Source organism: Strix aluco, chromosome 22 (assembly GCF_031877795.1).
Source record: "Strix aluco isolate bStrAlu1 chromosome 22, bStrAlu1.hap1, whole genome shotgun sequence".
NCBI lineage: Eukaryota > Metazoa > Chordata > Aves > Strigiformes > Strigidae > Strix > Strix aluco.
Window position 1 is genome coordinate 5,223,220 of NC_133952.1, and position 13,094 is coordinate 5,236,313.

Sequence of the window (13,094 nt, forward strand, 5' to 3'; positions counted from 1 at the left end):
TTAAAATTTTTTTTTTACAGTGTTTGCTTTCTTACGTGATTGTTACTTTATTGATGTCAGTACATACATTCTTGCATGGAATATATGTCTTTATAGTTTAAGGTTCATTTGGGGACGGGGAGCGACGCTTGGGTATGTTTAGTATGCTTGAAGTACTGACATGGATTTTTAAAAAGTCAGTTTTGGAACTCTTGTAAAGTGTTCCCATAGGAGAATTCCATAGGACAGCTTGTGACTCTTTCTACGTAACCCTGCTACTTTACTGTCCTGTTTGTCTCTCTTATTCTACAGCATAAAATTGCCTTTAACTCCTGAAGTTCCGAAGGTATTTGCAGCATTGCCAGAGTTTTACGTGGAAGATGTTGCTGAATTTTTATTTTTTATTGTACAGTAAGTAAAGTTATATCTAAAGGAAATTTGTACTATCATTTATCCCTGTAACAGATGGTGCACACAGAAATCGAAGGTGCGAAAGTAGTTTCCTAGCTGTTCCATAGTTAATGTTCTGTTTTTAACAACCACCGTAGGATCGTGGCATTAGCATGCACTGCTGCAGATACAATGCCTACATAGGTTAGAGGGGACTCTGGAACTCAAGTTTTTCTTGGAAGGAAGTTGAAGGTTTTTTGGTTCCCTCCTCCCAAGAATTTTTTTTTTATGGTTTGGAGTGAGACCCTTTGATCTCATGATATGTTAAATCATCACTAGAATATTGTTTTTAAGAAATCATAGCTTAATAAGTAGAAAATTCCCCCATTTATAAATTTGCTGGGACAAAATGCATCTGTGTAGTTTTAGCAGTTTAGATGGGCATAAATACTATTGAGATGTAATCCTGGAGTCTGAAGTTGGTCACTTCTGAAAACGTGCCTTCAAATTCAGACTTCTCTGTGTTGTATGAAATGTTTGTGTTTGCCTTCCTGAGGTGCTGTTATAGTGGTACTTCATAGCAAATTTGCTATTACACACAAGAAAATAATATGATAGTGTTTCAGGCTAAAATTCAACTTCCAGTGAACAGCAGGCAAGACCTTTTGGAAGAGTAAGAATCTAGTTTCTGTAGAGAAAGTTGGGAAGTTATGATAAATTGACTAAGCTTTTCTGGTTGCTAATGAGTGATCTGAACTTATTGATATAGATAAGTCTTCGTAGACAACACAGGATTGGAGTTTTTCATTTTGTTTTCCTTATCTCCCCCTCTTCAGATATGCTCCTCAGGTGCTTTATGAGCCCTGCACTCAGGACATAGTGATGTTCCTTGTTGTGATGCTGTGCAACCAGAACTACATCCGAAATCCTTATTTAGTAGCCAAGCTGGTGGAAGTGATGTTCATGACAAATCCAGCTGTTCAGCCCCGAACACAGAAGTTCTTTGAAATGATTGAGAATCATCCTCTCTCCACTAAATTGTTGGTCCCCTCCTTGATGAAGTTTTACACAGGTAAGTGCTTCATCTCATGTTCACTGAGCGTACTGTAAGCAATGAGTACTATGAAGCAAAGGGCTGTGTTAGTTATTGTAACCTTTTAAAAAAAAAAAAAAGAAAAAAAACCAAAACCAAATCCCCCCAAAAAACAGGTCGTTTAAAGGTGAGGTTTTATTGCTCTGGAATCAGGGGAAATAGCATTAGATGGCACCTTGAGAATTATAGTCGCTCCACAAACTGCTGTGCACTGACAACTCTAGCAACGTACATTCATGTGATGATTGTGTTTGTGGTGTTTGTGGTGTTTAGATTCCACACTGGAAGATCTTTGTTTGCTTTGTAAGGGAGTATTGGAATTTTAAAACTGACTGTAGTTTTGCTAGTCCTGTAGATTTGGATGAGAAGGGTTTTGCACCCTTAGAAGCAACTATTTTTGCAGTGTTCCCAGAGTTTTCTTATTAGTGAAATTTTAGATTGTGTGATGAAGAGCAGAGTGGAGTTGAAAAGAACAGAGAGTTCTGTTTTCTGAGGGTTTTTCTCAGAAATGAGTTTGGTTCTGGATTAGAAAGTGGACTGGGCTTCTTTTAATGGGGATTAAGATGGAGACTTCTGAAGAGGAATTACGTATCATCTCTTAAAGCTTGGTGCTTGAAGCTCATCGCTTTGGAGACTGTACGAGAGAGATGTAGTGTGTTGCAGGTAAATCCTGGTGGGAAAGAGTTTTGATTTCAATTCTGGGATCTGTTTTCTTACTCAGATGTTGAACATACTGGAGCCACTAGCGAATTCTATGACAAGTTTACAATCCGCTACCACATCAGCACCATTTTCAAAAGCCTGTGGCAGAATATAGCTCACCACGGTACATTTATGGAAGAGTTCAAGTGAGTAACAAATTGGGTATAAAGCTGCTTACTGTCATGCAAGCTGCTCAGGCAATGACCTGAGGAGGTCCTTACCATTGGGAATGGGTGATGCTGCTTTCCACTGTATTTTAAATGGCCACCCTTTCCAGTAGAACTGGAGTGTTTCTAAGCTGAGCTCTGGACACCACAATCAACTTGGCTTGGGGAATGGGATCATTATTCGAAATATACAGTGCAGAAGGAGTGTTGCTGGGGTTGCAGTCTGGTCTGCACACCCATCTACTCTGCCGTGATAACTGTGTTTCAATGTTTTCAGCTCTGGGAAGCAGTTTGTTCGCTACATCAACATGCTGATAAATGACACAACTTTCTTGCTGGATGAGAGTCTGGAGTCCCTAAAACGTATCCATGAAGTGCAAGAGGAGATGAAGAATAAAGAACAATGGGACCAGCTGCCCAGGGTGAACAGAGCTGTTTTTCAAAGTGCCCTTTACTTATTTTTAATTTTTTAATACAAGACCATTAAAAAAACCTTTTTAATAAGGGGCAGCACCAAAGAGCTGCTCATGAGAAGCAGTTCTCAATGCTTTTTCTTGCTGCCAGTATGGTCGTGGTCACTCTGGATGACATTCTGCAAAAAACATCAATCTGCATAGTTATTTTGTGGCTGGCAAAGAGTGTGGTGTGAAGTGGAAATAGTATAAAGCTTTAAATTACTGTGCACTTAAGTCTAAGTGGAGAAACTGAGACTCTAACCTTCTTGAAGGAGGTTTTGGAAGATGCCTGCCAGTTGAATTGACTTCAAGGAATAGAAGCTTTTATTTTGTTAATGCATTGATCCTGGGTAGATTCAATGCAGACAATTAAGAGTCTTATACCTCAGACTTTAGCCTGTTTAAAAAATAATTGTGTGTTGACCCACCAATGTCAGGTATTTCTATTTTAAGGTTATCGATTTAAAAAAAGAGTTTGGAAAGAAAAGCTCTAAAGATCTTGTTTGTTAAACTTACTCTGGTTTGCTCTTCTGAAGCCTTTCTTCCTGTTTGTGCCTACTAGCAAGGTAAAGCCATTACTGTAGTGACAAAATGAGCTGGTACATCATCTACAGATTGTTCCAGTGTGGAGTGTTTATTACTTACGATGGTGCATAAATTAGAACCTCACTTGACTCTCAGATCCCAAGCTGGTTTTGAAGTATTGGCATTTGGATGGAAAGGAAGCATAACCCAGTTCTGCAGCTGTGAGGAGCAGTTACTGGATGTAATCAGACTCAATAACTGTGGAGTCTTGTGATACCATTTGCATTCATTTTTTAGTGTTGCAGAATTCTGGAAAATTGGTGCACACTTTAGTATGGGGTAGTAAAAGCAAGTTGTACCTTAAAAAAAAAAAAAATGTATTGCATCTGGATTTGAATTGCCATCTGTTCTTTTGTCTGTCTAGATCATGTTAGCATTATGGCTGTTAAGGTTTTGATGGGTGATGATGTAGGAAATTCTGTAGACTTGTAACCACTGAATGTTTATTTTCTAGGATCAGCAACAGGCTCGGCAGTCACAGCTAGCTCAGGATGAGCGTGTGTCTCGTTCATATCTTGCCCTGGCAACAGAAACTGTTGATATGTTCCATATCCTTACCAAGCAAGTTCAAAAGCCTTTTCTCAGACCTGTAAGTCCTGCTCAGATTCAACTTTTTCTAGCTTCTCTAATACCTCTACTGCTGAGTATTAACCTGGAAATGTTGGGTAGCCCTTTGTCTCCATTCTCCTCCCCTTTCCCCAACTCACTGAAATCTAATTGCTGTTGAAGTTAAGAGCATTACCTGAGCCCCTGCGATGGCGTGATCCTTCCAGACAGAAGCTTTTTGCGTTCTATTTTTTCAATGGAAAGCATGCATAAAGAAAAGACATCCGGCAAGCCTACAAAATTATCATTTGATTAGTTTTTAATTCCTAATCTTGCTGTATGCAAATCTAATGATAATTTTCTTTATCACTGTCTTCACTCTGTGATCTTGTGTTTTACTTTGGTCTTGTAGGAACTTGGACCGCGATTGGCTGCTATGTTGAACTTCAACTTACAGCAACTGTGTGGCCCCAAGTGCCGTGACCTGAAAGTTGAAAACCCGGAGAAGTATGGGTTTGAACCAAAGAAACTGTTGGACCAACTGACTGACATTTATCTACAGCTAGATTGTGCTCGCTTTGCTAAAGCAATTGCTGATGATCAGGTGAGCTCTGAAAAGATGAGGGGGAAGGGCAAAAGCACTGTGGACAAACAGGACTTTGCAGAATACTCTAGAAGAGTTTCATCTCACTTGTATGCTGCCACCCAGTTTCTGTCATACATGCTTGCAATTTGCTTTCTTTCAGCAGATCATTTCTGTTCATGTTCTGACTGGTCTTTGTTGGTGTGGGTATGTTTTCAAAGGGTTTTGCAAACCTATAGACACACACAAACACATATAGCACTTCACACATAGGAAGTTTCCTGAGCATTAGTTGCTTATTAGCTACAGCCTCATTGTAAATTAGCAGAAGTACTTTGTCCTAATTTTGCAAGTGGGAAAGCTGAAGAATACAGAGGGTTTTGACTCCCCCCTTCCTCATGAAGAACATGTGAAACAGGCGGAGCTGCGACTAAGAGCCTCATTTAACACTCCAAAGCTCATGCTCTAGACTAACAGCTTCCAAATTCTATTCCCTTTAGTGTGGCTTTATTAAATGGCTGTGTAATAAACCGACAAAGCACAGCATACATGAGACACTTTGAACTCCTCATGGTAGCCTTCAGAGCAGAATGATAATTCTTAAGGCAGATAAGCTATCACTCACCTCTGTTCTTGTAAAGTTGTCAACTACTGAATTGCATCTCTCCATGCCTATGGCTTATAATACAAACTTTTCAAAATCTAGAGGAAAAAAATGTTCTCAATGGCTACTTGAAATTCTAGTGGGAGCTGTTCTACAGTATCTGAAGCTGTATTTGCATGTCTAGGGTAGCAGAGGTATCAGAGTAACTCATTATCTTTTTTCTGTAATTATTTAAGTTCTGATAATTGCTGATAATATCAGTAATGCTTCTGAAACAGACCTTACGTGTTTGCATGTATATAATGAGCATGCAGTGTATTTTTTATGCTGTTCAGTATGTATGACAGTGAGAATGTTATCTATCATTCATTCATTGATGCTAGCCACAGCAAAATGCACAGCAATGACATAGGGATTATAAAGAAAGAAGCCTGCTGGTGTGGGAACTGGAATAAAGCTTAATTAACAAAGTAGCCCTTCATAAAAAGGGTGGGGGGAGTGACTAGTATCTTGGAAACTGTCAATGACAGGAAAGAAACGCCAAGGAAGTGCACAGTTGGTTAATGGCTACTGGTATTAGGAGAAAAAAATACCAAAACAAAACAAACAAAAAGTTGCTTGATCATGGCAGAGTCTCTCTAAAGCATTTTGATACATCTCCCATTTGCAAATCGTAGCACGTATTAGAAGGAATCTGAAAACATTTATAAAGCCCTGGGCATACTGCCATAGTTCTGTTCTAGACTAGAAAGGAGTTTGGGTGGGCACTGTGTGTCCAAAGCAGTGAATGGTATTTCTTGGTGCGATGTAGCATAGATGAAAGAAGTACGGCTGTGTTGAACATTTTAAAATCCCCAAGGAAAACAGAAATCTGTGAGACTTAGTGTGTTTTGTTTTGTCATTTTAATTCAACCTTGCACTGCAGTGTAAATAATTTTTATTAAAAGGCTTATATCAAAACATGGCATTGTGAACTTAAAATGGTGTCTTTAGAACATAAGCAGCTTTCAAAAGTCCTTGCCTGACTTTCTTTTTTTACATGAAAGCAATGCTTGCTTCAGTTGAAACTATAGGATATGCATTTGATCTCTCTGAATGTAGTACTGTGTAGCTGTACAGTTCTTACTGCACTGCACTGGTTGGCAAGTTTCCAGTTAGTATTAGCTCCCTCTGAGTTGCCTTACTATTTTTGCAACATCATGGGGTGGGTTTTGTGTTTGTTTTTATTTGGATTAGGAGAAAGAATCACTTCTTTCCTGGTGTACTGCCTTGCATATTATCAGAGAAGTTAAGAAATCAAAAAAAACTTTTCGTTTAATGCTATATTTTTCAGCCAAGAGTTGTGAGAACAAGAATACAGACAGGATTGGCAAGACAGATGTTTTGTCTAAGAAACAGACCTAATAATTATAGTCAGCCTTTCCAAGTGTCTTGCTCATTTTGATTAGGTGATGTTGCCTTTTTTTGGTGCTGAACAGTTCTACAGTAGAGATGACCAGTAAAAAAGCATAAGTCTCCTCAAAGCTGACATTTTGGTGCTAGATGAAATGTTATCTACATAGTACTTTTCTGTCTGACTTAATGTTGAGGTTTCATTGACCCCTCTTTCTGAAGTTTTAAAAAAGCATTAAAAGATCTTTAGAATTTTTATGGCATGTTAGGATACTCTAACTCAGCAAAGTTGTCTTTTTATGCTTTGCTTGTAGAGGTCCTACAGTAAAGAGCTCTTTGAGGAGGTTATCTCAAAGATGAGGAAGGCTGGAATCAAGTCAACCATAGCAATAGAGAAATTCAAACTGCTGGCAGAGAAAGTGGAAGAAATTGTTGCCAAGAATGCCCGTGCAGAAATTGATTACAGCGATGCTCCAGATGAATTCAGAGGCAAGTTGAGTTTTCTAAATACTGACTTTGTGGGAAAAGAGGGATTTGGTTTGTTATTTTGATTCTAAAAGTGAGTATGTTTTAATGGGAACTATGTACTCTTTATGAAGCCTTGCATCCTGCTCTCTTTCAATTACATAGTTAAGTAAGTAGAGAGTTAAGAGTTTCTTTGTTTTTTCCTGGGATTGTACTGTCCAGTCCTATCCATGTTTTGCTTACATGTACTTTAAAACAGTAAAAAACCCAAACCTAAATCCAAAAATAGGGTGAAAATAGCTAATGCTTAGTCCCAATTCAGAAAGGGAAAAGCAGTATAAGGGCTTAAGTCCACTGCTCATGTTAACCATTTTCTGTAACTTCAGCACTATACCGGACTGGGGACCATGAATACCAGTTCTGCACTGTGGTTTTGTGTGCTGATAAAACTTGTAGCTATTGTCCTCGACCTAACGAGGAGACACTTGTGCCCTCAGATCCGCTAATGGACACTCTGATGACTGATCCTGTGAGGTTGCCATCCGGAACTATTATGGACAGGTCAATCATCCTGAGGCATCTGTTGAACTCTTCCACTGATCCTTTCAATCGTCAGACGCTGACAGAAAATATGCTGGAACCAGGTATCTGTTTAACAGTTAAGCAATGGAACTGTGACTGGGGGAAGCAATTTGTGTGTGGTTTGTTCATATACTTTCAGAAGACAGTGTTGAGGCCTCAGTAGAAGTAACATTTCTTTCATCTCAACTTGCCCAGAAAAGTTAATTCCTTCTGCTTTCCCTTTTTGTGGGGAAAAACCCCACACCCTTGCCTTTGTAACTACTGGGCTAAAGGATGTTATTATGGTAGGTAAATGAGTCAATCATTTATTCAAAGCTGTGCAGAAAATATATTGATAGAGAAGGAAATGGTAGTAGATATTCCTGATCAGGTTTCTAGAAAATAAATTGCTATTGGTTATGAGGAGCTTTCTTATAGTAGTGTTACTAAGTAATTTAACAGCAAGTTAATAATTCTTTTTTTCTCTTCTTTACACTACTAGTGCCAGAACTTAAAGAGCAAATCCAAGCCTGGATGAGAGACAAGCAGAATGCTGACCATTAAAAATTCCCTTGCAGTGCACGCCAACACCAATGGGAAGACCAGGGCGTGGGCTGTTCTGGTAATAGTGGAGCAGATACACTTTGAGAGCTGTTGATGGGGTTAGCACGCCCGCTGGCACTGACTTGAGGTAGTGACCAGAAGCATGTGGACGAGGAGAAAAGCGGCTTAATTCTTGTACATATATTTAAGTGATAATGGTGGTCAATAACATGGAGGGCAAGCTAGAAAGTTGCTTATGTTACAAAACTGTCCTTCGATATGTCACATTTTGGAGTTTTTACAGCCGAATTATTTTAGCAAAGATGAATGGATCAGGGCAGCATCCCTTCAACCTTCTTTTTTACAGCCAGATATCCGTTAATTTGATTGTGGTTAGAACCTTGGACATTTTGCTGCTAAAGTAACTTTTTCCTCTTTCCCTCCCTTTTTCCTCTTCCACCCATCAAACCTGCACTGCTGTCTTTTTTTTTGTATTGCAAAAAAAAAAATAATCCCTGTGAAAATCAAAATCATTCCCCTGCCCTCAAAAGAACATATTCTGTGCGATAACTGTGCCTGCAACAAAGTGTTAATCTTGGGATCTTATTTTTATATTACACATTTGCATATTTGGTTTTTAATTGGTGTTAAACACAAGGATAATTTCAAAAAAGCAAATATTTCACACATGGATTTTAATTTCTGTTCTTTGAAATGTCCCTTTTCTTTATGTTTATCTAGATGCTCTGGTATTTTTGAAAAGCCTTGAGATAGGAATATGTTAAAACAGCTGCCATGAATGAGATGCTTGGGAATACCAGGACTTCAGTGACTTTTTAAAAAATAAAATTATTATTTTAATGCTGCAGATATGATATATGCTAAATGACAGTTCTGAGCCATTAGAGCTTGTCCACAGAGAGCAGATCCTTTTATTCTCGGAGGCTGCAGTTTGGGGCAGGGGTCATTTTTTATGTTGTGTACCAATTTGTATCCATGGCTTGGCCTTACCAAAGCAGAAAGGGTGCAGGAAAATGTAGAATTACATTTTTAAAAAAAAAATAAAAAAAAAATTCACAAACATTTTTGTATTACTGCCCCCTGCATATGATACTTGAATTTCCTTTTTAAAAAGGATTTGAAACCACAGTGTTTTAAAATTAAGTCTGAAAAAAAAAGGTTGTTTTTCTTTTCTTTGTTTTTCGCTGTGTCTTCTGTTCAATTCCTGACTCTCTTGAACTACAATAAATGATACACACTCGCACAAAATGTTTCCTTTGTCTTTGCTTGGAGTGTGTCAGTGAAAGTATAAAAATACAAGTGCTTGGGTGGCTTTGTTCAGGTTTGCTGGTAGTGATTTAGGATCTGGAGATAACTTAGTAAATTATGTGAAAAATTTCTGTGCACACAGATATCAGTAGTACTTGAGAGTAATGAATGTTCCCAAGTGGGTGACTCGGGTACCTATTCATAGCTACATGACAGTTGGTGACAGGCTCCAGGGGGGATTTTGGTTGGGTTATATATAATCCACTGCTGACCTCTGAGATGTGCAAGTAATTCTAAATTAAAGTGTGGGGTTTGTTTTTGGTTTTTTGGTTGGTGTTTCCTCCTGCAGAGTGTGTGTATATGTGTGTGTTTTTCTACAAGGGTGGGAGGAAGATTTCAAAGTTTGTTTCTGCGTGGACTGCTGGAACAGAGAAGCTTGATTGTTGACTGGTTTTACAGTTCCTTACCCTTCACTCCTTCCACAAAATCAAATCCCCTGTTTTTCCCCTCTTGAAAAGTCACAGAACAAAGTCTGCTATGCTTTTATCTGCAAGCTGTCATTCAGCATCCAAATCCATCGTGGCTTCTGAACATGTTATAAGGGTATGCGGTGAGCTCGAACTTTCAAGGTGTGTCTTCTGTTTTAATAAAGAGGTAACTATTTTCTACAAAAGAAAAACTTGAATGTTCCCATCACCTCATTATTAAGGACTATAGCATGAAATCTCTAGAAACATCCCAGAATTTGTACTTTATTTGATGGAGGACAACAGTTCAGCAGTATGCATTTATTTTTACTGGAGGATGATTAAACTGCTATGGTTTCACATTATTGCTTTTTTTACCTGCAAGTTAATATCGTACACAGTTTTACTGATAGACTATGAATGTATTGGAAGGATGGAAGAAATGGTTTCTTCTAATTTTCTTCAGCTATTACAAATTAGACACACCACAACCTTTTGTGAATAAGGATGCTGTGGAAACAATGAGCAGTCTTATAAAATGTGAAGAGCATAAGCAGAAATAATCCATCTTTAAATTAAAAAAAGCTGATTGCTTGAATGTATCTGTACAGGGCTTGAGGTCTTCTGTTTTCTAATAGTTCTTGGTATTTCACATTTGAAGCGTAATAACTAACATCAAAGAGGGTTGTGAATTGAAATGTTTTAGCAGATAATCTGTATGGAACTAGCTCTTCTTAATGCAAGTATAAAATGAAAATCCTTTTTTTTTTTTCCATTTATTCCATTGTACCAACTGAAAGGCTTGATTGAACAAATTCAGGACGTTTAGAAATACTTACATTTGGTATAGGATGTATTAAGACAATGCCCTTCAGAATGTGAATTTGTATTTATTCCACCATCGTATCAGACTCTGAGGACTATAAATAGCAGAGTGCATTACTGAACTGCTTTGTCTAATTGTGGCATACATTTATTTGAAAATGTATCAGTGCAGATACTATGGAAGACAGGAAAGCTAACATTAAGTGGCTAAACCAGTTTTATCTGGAGAACTAGTATCAGGTGTTTCAAAGGTGTGAATTCAGACAAATGCTTTCCCAAATTCAGCAGTCATGGGCAGAATAATGGAATGTGTTTTAATAGCAACTGAAAGTACCATTATATTGCTGTCTTCTGGGTACAAAAGTGAATCGAAGCCCTCTCTCTCGGTGGATAGTGGACATCTGAGTAACTGAAAAGGAGAGCTGAAGTTAGTACTGGATTAAGAATAAACCTCCCACGAAAGCCTATCAGTTGTGTGACAATTCTTAGTTTAACTCATTTAATAATACCTGCAGTTTTTTGTTATTTCCTGTCCCCCTACTAACATGTCATGTACCTTTTTCAATCCGACTCTAACCTCGTTACGACAGAGACTTTGTATTGGAGATCGCAGAAACTATAAATTGAATAAATTACCATTTACATGTATCCGCAGAATCTGAATAGCTCTTGAGCTGTGAATTGCTCATCCCAGGAATGGCTAATTTATATAAATGTTGCAAAATGTGCTTTTCTTTGAAAATTTTAACTTACAAGATTGAATCGTTGGTCTCTACTTGCCTCTAGCTATATCACTACAGAAATTACTAGGGCAAGTTCTGATGTTATAGCAATACAGTTCAGTACAATTGATTTTATTATATCACAATTTACACTTACGTAATAGCACCATTTACATCTCTTGTCAGCTATTCCCTGCTGGCAGCAAGGACAGCCTAATGCTGTTAATAGCAGGATGACAACGCTGCTTCAGCCAGCAACAGATTGACTCTTAACAGTCCCCGGGAGCATTGTGCGACAATATAGCTGTCTTCCCTTTCATTATTGCTTAGCTTAAACCTATGCTCTTGCCTGTAGTTAAACAGGCTTCCCAATTTTAGGTAGCACATTTCAGTGATTTGAGTAACCAACTATATTTGTACTAATAAATGCAAGAAATTTTTCACAGTACTACTTGCTCTCATTTGTCTGGTATAATAATGCTCAAGAACACTTTTCTTGGGCTGGGGACCTTCATTATGTGAATATTTTCTTGAAAAGGAATGTCTAAATTCTGCTTTTAAATGCACACAGCTTGCAGGGAATTGGATCTGTTTCTGCTGTTTTGCAGGTATTAGTATAGGTATTATATGGTATTACTATAAAAGGATTAAGACCATTAAGAAAGTGTCCATTCCCTTTAGGAAAGGGACCAAATTTTTTAAACATGATTCACAAGTAGAACATTGCACTAGAATTCTGCTTAAGTACTTTTTAAAAATTAGTTAATTCTAACTTACACAAGGAGACCTGACTTTCAAAAATGATACTGAGAAGGCTAGTTTAATTCAATTGAGATGAAATGCCTAAGTTCTATAATTAAAAAGGTATCATAACTGGCTAGGTGAAGACTGCCTTAATGCTTGACCACCTTTCAACTCTATACTTGGATATTTAAAGATTAATTTTCCTCGTCTCTGTTTGCAGTGAGTGACCTTCCAGATGCTATACAGCATGTGTCAAATGCCCTTTACTCTTCTTTCTCAACATGTAACTAGACTTTTTCTGAACATTTCTAACAGATTTTTCAAGACTCTGTAAGCAAGCAACTGCATTAACATACTGGAACTATTCTATGTGAGTACTCTCCAACCTTAGATATAAAAGTGATACAGGAACTGCTGTTCCTAAGAGACAATACATAAACTGTGCTGAAGTAAAAATAATCACCTTCTCTTTTACCATGGGGGACTACAGCACATACCCAGTATTCTGACAGTTTACAGAAGATTTTGAAATAGGTTTTGGGTTTTGAGGGTGTGTTTTGTGTTGTGGTTTGTTTTTTTTTTTCCAGAGAAATCATAGCTGACCTAATTCTGCACGGCCCTAGATCTGAGTTAGCAGTTACACCACACTCAATCCACCCCTGAATCATGTGTCTTGTCGATAGAAGTTTTCTAAAGTTAAAATAATGGCTTTTTCTGAGACACAAGAAGACCACCTCTTTTTGCTTTGTTGGTTCTGTGGCAGTATTTCCCTGCAAACCCATTCTTAGCTATGTATTGTAAGGCTTTTGTGTCCATTGGCGTAACTGCAGGTGATAGACACTTACAATGATTGTGACAGGAGTGAAGAGTCACTTTTCACCAAACTAGGTAATAAATCACTCATTGTCCTAAAAACCTGACCCTGACGGGGAGCATAAGATAGTGAAGACTAATGTTGTTAACAGCCAGGGGCCTGTGAACAAAAATAAACCTTGTTCTAAA

The 13,094-nt window shown here is 38.0% G+C and overlaps 1 protein-coding gene across 3 annotated transcripts in view; it reads left to right on the plus strand.

The window, feature by feature from the left end:
• Window positions 1-9,334, plus strand: part of UBE4B (ubiquitination factor E4B) — a 41,883-nt gene extending 32,549 nt beyond the window's left edge. For all 3 annotated transcript variants that reach the window (XM_074847826.1, XM_074847827.1, XM_074847828.1), the window contains 9 exons: window positions 292-390; window positions 1,206-1,441; window positions 2,184-2,310; window positions 2,609-2,753; window positions 3,826-3,960; window positions 4,330-4,521; window positions 6,811-6,985; window positions 7,459-7,605; window positions 8,025-9,334. In XM_074847826.1, coding sequence (XP_074703927.1) covers window positions 292-390; window positions 1,206-1,441; window positions 2,184-2,310; window positions 2,609-2,753; window positions 3,826-3,960; window positions 4,330-4,521; window positions 6,811-6,985; window positions 7,459-7,605; window positions 8,025-8,086 — 1,318 coding nt within the window. In that variant the 3' untranslated portion in view covers window positions 8,087-9,334. The remainder of the gene's footprint in view (window positions 1-291; window positions 391-1,205; window positions 1,442-2,183; window positions 2,311-2,608; window positions 2,754-3,825; window positions 3,961-4,329; window positions 4,522-6,810; window positions 6,986-7,458; window positions 7,606-8,024) is intronic.
• The last annotated feature ends 3,760 nt before the right edge of the window (window positions 9,335-13,094 follow it).